Source organism: Oculina patagonica, unplaced genomic scaffold (genome assembly GCF_052425735.1).
Source record: "Oculina patagonica isolate OP01 unplaced genomic scaffold, crgOcupat unplaced762, whole genome shotgun sequence".
Taxonomy (NCBI): domain Eukaryota; kingdom Metazoa; phylum Cnidaria; class Anthozoa; order Scleractinia; family Oculinidae; genus Oculina; species Oculina patagonica.
The window spans coordinates 39-9133 of record NW_027558650.1 but is presented as its reverse complement, the minus strand read 5'-3'; the positions used below and the strand labels follow the sequence as shown (position 1 = coordinate 9133).

General features: G+C 40.6%; 1 protein-coding gene across 1 annotated transcript; it reads right to left on the bottom strand.

Annotated features, from left to right (window-relative positions):
* Positions 1-3580: 3580 nt before the first annotated feature.
* On the bottom strand, positions 3581-8686 carry LOC144641212 (uncharacterized). Its single transcript, XM_078500252.1, has 7 exons — positions 8493-8686; positions 7238-7316; positions 7072-7122; positions 6391-6551; positions 6095-6167; positions 5278-5425; positions 3581-4578 (listed from the first exon to the last, which is right to left on the bottom strand). The coding sequence occupies exons 1-7, from the start codon at positions 8651-8653 to the stop codon at positions 4463-4465; spliced, it is 789 nt and encodes a 262-aa protein (XP_078356378.1). The 5' UTR covers positions 8654-8686; the 3' UTR covers positions 3581-4462.
* Positions 8687-9095: the final 409 nt, after the last annotated feature.

Below are 9095 nucleotides of genomic sequence, written 5' to 3'. Positions count from 1 at the left end.
ACGTTACTAATCGAACAGTTCGGTAATCGAACTTGATCGAACTGAATCGAACTTAATCGAACGATTCGGTTCGATTAGTTCGATAATTGAACAGAATCGAACCCAAAACTTTGTGTGAGAGAGTTCGATTCCGTTCGATTTCCGAACTAATCGAACCAAATCGAACTTAATCGAACACAAAAGACAAATCTTAAATTCACCCTCATACAACCAGATAATTGAACAGTCTGTCTAAGTAACAGTAATAAATGAATAAATTTTTTATTTATGGACTTTCGGCAAAAAAACCCGAAACGCAAAGTTCAACAGACAATAGAAAATAAATCCTCCTTCACTCTAGTTCTATTTCATGTTATCAACCTATGGAGTCCCAAGTAGTCTGCGTAGCTGGCGATTTCGTCGGAAAGCACGCGTGGGAGATTACTGCGAAGACTCGCCTTCTTTCACTTTGCCGATTGTTCCACTCAAGGTCCAAGTGCAGATGACGAGAACTAAAGCCAGAAACCTATCGAGAGCCTTGAATCAAATTGGAGTACAAAACACGTTGAAAGAATGTGAAGAAATAAGCGACAAACAGTAATAAAATTGACATCAATTTCCTTTCTGTTTATTTATTCGTTGTTCTGGGCTAAACAACCGCGCCTGTGACACTCGTATTCACACCCGTTTATTGGGAACATACCGCCATTTGCAGCCAAATGTAATTAGACCGTGAATTTTACGACCGTTGTTTTTTAATCAACATCCATTTTCCATGATTTTCAAATCGAACCCAGTCGAACTTAATCGAGCCTAATCGAACTTAATCGAACGTTCGATTTAGTTCGATTACTCAAAATTTTTTGTGAGAGTTCGATTCTGTTCGATTACCGAACTTAATCGAACCTAATCGCGTGATTACAGTTCGATTCAGTTCGAGTAAGTTCGATTAATCGAACGTTCGATTTGGTTCGATTAGTAACGTCGGGAGTTAGTCCTTTATACTGAAAGAAAAAATAACGAGGAAAACTTTGCAATGTTAAAAGTGATTGCGATCATTTAAAACGGGGTCTGGAGATCAAGATTGAAATAGAAAACATGACTAGGTTATGGTATAGGTAGGCAAGTATTGAAAACGAATCTTACATGTACCACATTCGATGATGAAATCGCCGGCCGCTACATAAAATATTGATATTATTTCACAATTACTGGATGCCTCAATAACTGAGAAGAGATCTTACTGGAAGTCTAGCATTTCTCAGTAAAAACCCTTTCCGATGACATGTTTTTTCTTTCAATTTGTTGCCCTTCCAATGATTATTTTCCAATATGTAGTTTTTATTGTTGAAAAGTTAAAAGGACTTCGCCCGCTTCCAACCCGCCAGGCCACAAGCCGTTTTTCGGTGGATTTTTCAACCAGCCTGTATAACACAGACATGTTTAGTCTATGAAGTAACAGGTCCTGTCGTGTGTGTCAAACGTCGCGCGCGATCAACGTTAACACGCCTGAAGAGATGTGAAGAGTCAACATATTTGTTTGCGAATTTTTTTTTCAACTCCTGGTCACTGATCATGAGGTGTATGAAATTTAATTTCTTGCAACAATTCGCCGAGTTCTTACCTTCCGTTTAATGTTAAATGTTACCTCGGCAAGTATTAGGCGTCTCGTTTAACTGAAGTTTTCCTTATTCTGAAATTACAAAGAGACGAAAAAAAAAATTATTCGTACTGTAGAATGACGCAGGCATTAAGAACATGTTTAGTCTGTTGATTCACCCCTCCTTGGCCACGTTTAACTCTCTGTCAATCTCATTTTTGACATTTTACCAAATATTCCTTAAAGAAGCCTTTATTTAGAGTAGATTCCGAAATACGGATAGAATCGAAATATTTTGAATTTTCATTGCCCGTCTTGTTGAAGTTTCACTAAAGGGCGATTGAAGCAAGTTAAGTCGCATGGAATAAAAATCATTGCAAATATTGCTACGTGTCAATATATTTTTGTTTATAATTTCCGAGCCATGATCGAGTTGTAATGGCCAGTAACCAGAAGTGTGATGTTTACATTCCTATTCTTAGGCCATTTTAACTTCAACAAAAATAAAAAACACACTGCGGTGACAAACATGACAAGACAACGCATGTGGGAAAAAACTTTGATTTTAAGAACTTAACGTTTCGTATGTCACAACATACATCTTCAGAAGTGACCGTTAGCAAGATTACAATAAGATTTAAATGTGAAATAAAAGACTGGTACGTAATCTAAACAAACGAATGACAATGGCAAACAGACTTAAAAATCCGCAGAAGATAAACAAACATTATGGCTCGTAGAAAAAAAGTTTCTCACTGCCAACATTTTCATTTAAGGCTGGTTTTAAATCACGAATCAAAAACTTTGTGTGGTATAGTTTCACTGCAACGGACGGTAGTTGCTGTTTTTTATGATAACAAGTTTTAAGGAGTTTCGTTTCATTGCTTGTTTTTGCGTGAATTTCCCCCCCCAACATACCGCGACGAAACTTCCTGACATGAACGAATGAAGAGTCTGAAATCCGGGCCAAAATTCTTAGCTTATCCGCGATCTGCTCTACTTTCGAAATCCTCAAATCCGCTCATTGTATCGCAAAATATCCGCAATCCGGGCCCTTTTTAAGGGTAACATCCGTCAATCCGCGAACTTATTCACCCCCGCCTTTTGTAGCCTGACAGGCACAACCGACTCATCCAGCCCCGTCCCCAGGAATATCCGCGTGGTGCCAGCCTTGTGGAATACTCTGGCCCGGGACGGGAGGGTGAGGTTGTGCTTTGTTTGTCTGTTCATTGTCTCATTGTAGACCACTTGATGTTACCCTTGAGAATTATTTCATTCAAATTCAAACAAATTCATGTGGAAATGAATAATTTCCGGAAAGACAAAGGAACAATGCTCTACAGAGCATCACATGATCTACGATAGGCAATTTACATACGTATCTCTCACCTCTTCAGAGGCTTCTTCAGTGGAGGGGTGGGGGGGGGGGGGGGGAGGCAACAAAAAGGCTCCGCACGCTTACCTTAGCCTCTCCGTCTTTCGATTCGAATAATTGTTCTTATTTTTTTGTCAGACCTGTACAAAATTCCGCAGTTTTTTTTAGTCATAGCATTACTTGATATCTTCCTTTGAAGAAATACTGAATTCAGAGGACGAAAAGGAACAACATTCTGCAGTCTTCCCTTCTCGTTTCGTCGTTTGTTTTAGATATCACAGCTTGCGTAACCACAGCGGAATGCGACAAGAGCCCATCATGCGACAAGTGATTAACAGAGGTGCGAAGACTCCCGCGAGAGATCCCGGGAGATTAGTTCTAAAAATAAATTAATACGGGAAGTATGGGAGATGAAGGCTCCAGCTCATGGGCTCCTGCCTCTTCTCATTTTCCACCCCGTTCGAAAACAAAGAGGCGGCCTCTGCAGAGGAGAGAGCATACGTAGCTTAAGAGGTCTATTGACTTAAACACGTCAGGATTTTTTTATTCCGGTTTCTTTTCTGGGCCATTTTTTCTAGGCTCGCCATGTTTCCATTCGTTTCTACTAACACAAACACATGTTCCTTGTTCACAAACGCAATAAGCGGTAAATTGCATTGATTTTATTTCATTTGCTCACGAATAAATCTTATACCGGTCAAGTATTTAATAATAAGTTAGTTTACATTGCTCTATTAAATATTTTTTCTTCTACATTTTTGGATGAAAAATATTTTCTCTTTCGAATACTAATAAGCATTGCGTTACGACTCGAATATTTTAATGGCTGAGAATTCCAAACTCGTCCCCAGGGCACTTTCCCTTAAAATGTGGTAAAGGCGAGGCAACGAGCGCTGCCACGTTTAAACGAAAAACCATCCTGGGGTGAGATTCTGTAAAGTCGACTATCACCAAGAAGTGCATTCTCGGTCCATATTAGTCGGTGGAACCTGTGCACGAGAAACAAGTGGCTTTGGGGATACATGATTTGATTGGCTGGATTTTAACAAAAGGAAAGGCCAATCAAATGAACCGTTTTAAAATCGCTTTGTTATACGAGAGTTTAAAACGATTGGCTAGATTTGAAACTCCCTTTGTTCAATTCTAGCCAGTCAAATCATGTGTCCCCAGAGCCACTTGTTTCTCGTGCTCCGCTCCAGGCTTGGCCTCGTCAGCAAACATGACGTCATTGGTATCTTCACGATTGTTCTTTGTGAAAGAAATTTTTGTAATTCAACACATTTGATTTTTTTGATTATTTGAAAGCAACGTTTTGGATTTTTGGAGCAACGTTCGAGTAACTTTTTGGATTTTGGAGCACTTCTTTTTAGCAACTTTTTGGCATTCCATTGAGAAACTTTTTGTATTTTACGAGCACAATCGAGACAGGCCTACTTCAGGCTCTGCCGGCTAAGAGAGACAAGCGGCTCTGGGAACGAGAATGAAAGAAGTGTTGCTTGGATTTCCAGTTACAGCTCAGTATGTGTTGATTCTGTGTGTATGGAGTCCAAGTTATCTGCGGCTGATGGCAGAGTTTTCTGCATAATCTCCTTATCTTCTGCCCAAGCTTTGTGATAGTAAATTCCTGCAGAAGAAATTCAATATATATATAAATTTAATTTACGATTTTAGAGAGAAAGCCACATCAGCTCTGGCTGGTTTTCACGCGGAATTGAAATGTTGGTTTTTCAGGAGGGAGGAAAACTGGAGTACTGTACTCGGATAAAGAACCTCGGAGCGAGGCGTGAACCAACATCAAACTCAACCCAAATATGGCACCTGGCCGAAATCGAACCCGGGCCACATTGGTCGGAGGCGAGCGCTCTCACCACTGCGCCATTTCCGTTACCCACTGAATACATGTAGGAAGAGTGTTTTTGTGTCAGCAGCCAATACCAATAAAGGCCTGGCCAAACGGAGACACAAGTAGAAACAAGCTTTATAACTTGCGTGCACTTGCGTCTCTGTTTGGCCAGAACTTGTGTGCACTTGCGTTGACTTGTGATGACTTGCGTTCACTTTGGTCGGGATCAAATTTACATGCAAGTCAATGCAAGTTTTTCACCATTTGGCCATACAACGCAAATCAACCCAAGCCTTGCTGTTTGCTTCAGTAGCATTGAAATGGCTTTTTTGACAACGTGCGTGCACTTGTGAGTCCATTAAGCAAGCCAACGCAAGTCTTGCGGTTCAACTTGCGATTTCTTCCGACGTTTGGCCAAGGCTTAAGGGAATAAACATGCCAAGTTCGAGAGAAGAAGAAATCAAGAACTCTTCCACACACCTGATTTGTCGTCGTCCTTCTTTTTCAGATATAGCCTCAGTACATCATCCAGACGTTCCCGCATTTCATCTTCGGACACAAACTCAGAGTTTCCTGGCTGCAACATGTTGTAAAGTTCCCTAGCTACTTTAGCTGAGCCACCAAAATCCTGCAAGAGGGAAAAGGGTGCTCTCTTAATCATTTTCAAAAAGTTAGTACAAACTCGTTCAAAGAGTTCTTAACGACGTTATAACTGAGGCGTTGCCCTAGAAAATATTTCAAAAGGAGAAGAAACATGGATATTACGTTAGATATATCAATTTCACCATATCAAAGTTAAGTTTATTACGGACAACGAATTTAACAAATTCAGTTCATTGGCATCTAGTGAGTTCGTTATGGCATAGAGTAAGTTGTATTCCATCGAAAACAAAAATTAATGTTGTCTTGTCGGCCAATCACGCTTGGCGCCGGTTTCGTGTTTTCCCGCGCTTGTCACCGGTTATAAATTTTCCGCGTTTAGCGCTGGACGGGCTTCATGTTTTCCCGCGTTTGTCACGGGTTATAAGTTTTCTGCGTTTAGCGCTGGACGGGCTTCGTGTTTTCCCGCGTTTGTCACGGGTTATAAGTTTTCCCGCGCTTGGCGCTGGGCGGGCGACATGTTTTCCCGTGCTTCCGTTACAGGATATTTCGCACTTGACACCGATTATATGATTTTGCTTCAAGTTCTGATTGGCTTAATTTTGCAACAAGTGCTCTGCTTGAAATTGTGACTTAGCCTTTGCGAACGGTGTAATCAGAGCGCTTTGACAGACATTGGTTTTGGATAGCACCTTACCTCATAGCGCGCCATCAAGTTTTCAACAGTTAGTTTTCCATGTCCATCGTTCAGAGCCTGATCAAAAACAGACCTGAAGATAAAAAAAAGTTTTATTACTTTCATATGTTTTCATCTGTATAAACAACAACTGTGACTAGAAGGCCACTGGTTGGACGCCCAGGAGGTCCCCCACCCCACCCCAATGGTAATCATCTCTTTCTGCATTTTCCTCCCAACCATATGAATTACCACAGCCTCCATTAAAAATTTTTTGTAACATATTACAAATGAGAATTGATATTTCTATTGCTTACTTGACATCATCAAGATCAAACAGGGCAAACTCATATTCCTCAGTGTTAGCAGGGTCACCATCCACCTCATTAGCCATCTGTTTCACTTGTTCAACTGTCAATGCTTCAACATCTTGTTTGGTGACATAACCTTTGTTGCCCACATCCATTACTTTAAAAACCTTCAGAAAAAAAAGAGAAAAAACAAAATTACCCAGTTATATATTGATGGTGGGAGGCGCGGTGGCCTAATAGTTAGCGTGCTGGACTCCGGATCAAGCGGTCAGGGTTCAAGCTATGGCTCAGGGATCATTGTGTTGTTTACTCTCATAGTGCCTCTCTCCACCCAGGTGTATAAATGAGTACTGGCGAAATACTGCTGAGGGGTAACCCTGCGATGGACTAGCATCCCACCTAGTGGGGAGTTAAAATACTCCTAGTTGCTTAATGCTTCAGAAACCGGGATAAGCTTCCCGTGATATGGGCCACTAGGCTCTGATGCAGTCTTTACCCATATATTGATGTCTATACAGTGAGTACATTAATCTTTCAACGTTTCAAAATTAGTCATTGTTGAGTAGTCATTGTACATGTAGTTATCAAATCAAAAACTATTAATTTTATAATAATATTACCTAACCAGATTGTCATAATAGATAATTCTCCCAAATTTCTATTATTTAATGGTTAACCCTAACTCACTTTTTCTGCAATGTCTCTTCTCACATCGTCATACTCCTCCATAACTCCACCCTGTAGCAACAACAATAAAAATACACTGTCACTCAAAATGCCCTCATAGTGTGCTTAGATACAAGTTCACAAAAATTCTCAATGTATTGAATAAACTTTTATTTGTCTTCCTTACTTCAGTAAGTTGTCGATAGATATCCTCAACATGTAGACGTCTGTCTTCTTTACCTTCAAACTGAGAGAGGTACTCATCTCTAAAACGAAAAAATTGATGTTACTGTAAATAATAAGTACCATGATGATATACCGTAAAATTACGGTTATAAGCTCCCCCGGTTATAGGACCATTTACCTGGAAAAAAAAAATACATCCGATTATAATTCCTCCCGGATATAAGCCCCCCCTGTGCCGGATGAAAGTACTGAAAAGGGCTAAATGTTGCTTTATTTTGCGTTTTCTAAAAAACGCATTTCGATCAACACTCCCGTGGCCCGTTTTGAAACGTTTTTCTTATTCCGCTTATAAGCCCTCCCGGATATAAGCCCCTCCACTTATAAGCCCACCCAAAAACCCTTATGAAGTTGTATAAGCCCAGGGCTTACAACCGGAATATTACCGTGTTACCCCAAATCAGTGTACTTTGAGGTATACATGTAACATGCTACCGGGTAAACAAAATCTTGAATTAAGTCAAAAGAGAGACACCTAAGAAAAAATGTGGAGTGTCAATAACCAATGTTTTGGTGGAGTTCAGTAGTGTAGCAGCTATTGTAGCCTTGTAATTCTTCTGGTTCCTTTAGTGTAGCAGCTCTGCTAATAATTGTTTTGGGGACAGGGGCATTGTTCCTATTAATTGTTCTCACTGACTTATTGTTCTAAAAGATCTTGAGATCTTGCAAAAGCTGCTACCTGGCCAGTAGTATTACCGTCACCTTTGCTACGAAAGTGGGAGGCGCGGTGGCCTAATGGTTAGCGCGCCGAACTCCGGAGCGAACGTTCCGGGTTCGAGCCCTGGCCGGGGTCACTGTGTTGTGTTCTTGGGCAAGACACTTTACTCTCATAGTGCCTCTCTCCACCCAGGTGTATAAATGGGTACCGGCAAAATAATGCTGGGGGGTTCCCTGCGATGGACTAGCATCCCATCCAGGGGGGAGTAGAAATACTCCTAGCTGCTTAATGCTAAGGAAACCGGGATAAGCTCCGGCAGTATGGGCCACTTTGGCTGACCTTTTTTTTTTTTTTTTTTTTTTTGCTACGAAACTTCAGTGTTCAATTAGTAAGGCCACTTTATATAAACTTTATATAAAATAAAGCAAGGTGCTGCAAGAGAAAAGCATCCTGCTTAAGAGTTCAACATGACGACACAGGCTTTTGTCCAACCCTCTTACAGGAAAGTCTACAGTTTATAAAGTAATTTATTTCTACATACTTCATTTCAAAAGGATCTATATTTCCCATGGTTTGAGGTCCATGCCCAGGATAGGTCCAAACCATGTTCACATCTGACAAGGGCGTGTATTCTAACTTGGCATTCTCACACCCTGTTGGGTCAAATTCTGTCAGCCGTGAAAACAGAACTGATACAGCCATGTTCTTTGAGCCATAAAGATCGCACCTGATGCCAATAGCCTGTAAACAAAAACAAAGGCAATTCCATACAGTGTCTAGTATATAACCCATCAACTTTTTTCTGAGCGAAATGAGCTGTGTAATTTCAATTCTGGGGAAGGATTTTAGTTGAGGTGAAAGGTGGATGTGTAAAATTTCAAGGCTCAGCCTTCTAGGGGGTCTGTCTGACTTAACTTGCTTCCAGTTAGAAAATTTCAAATTATAAGCAGGGAAGGGGTAATTATTACAGTACTAGGTGCAAAAAAAAAATTAATACAGATTTGTTTAAAATGTAACTCTCAAGCCAGCAAGTTAACTGTTGAGATGCCCTGTTAGCCCAGGAGGTTTTAAAAAGTCTGTTCAGGAAAAGTTAGGATTTCTGAAAAGTTCCAAATATGACCCAAAGATCTCTGTAGATGGCCCG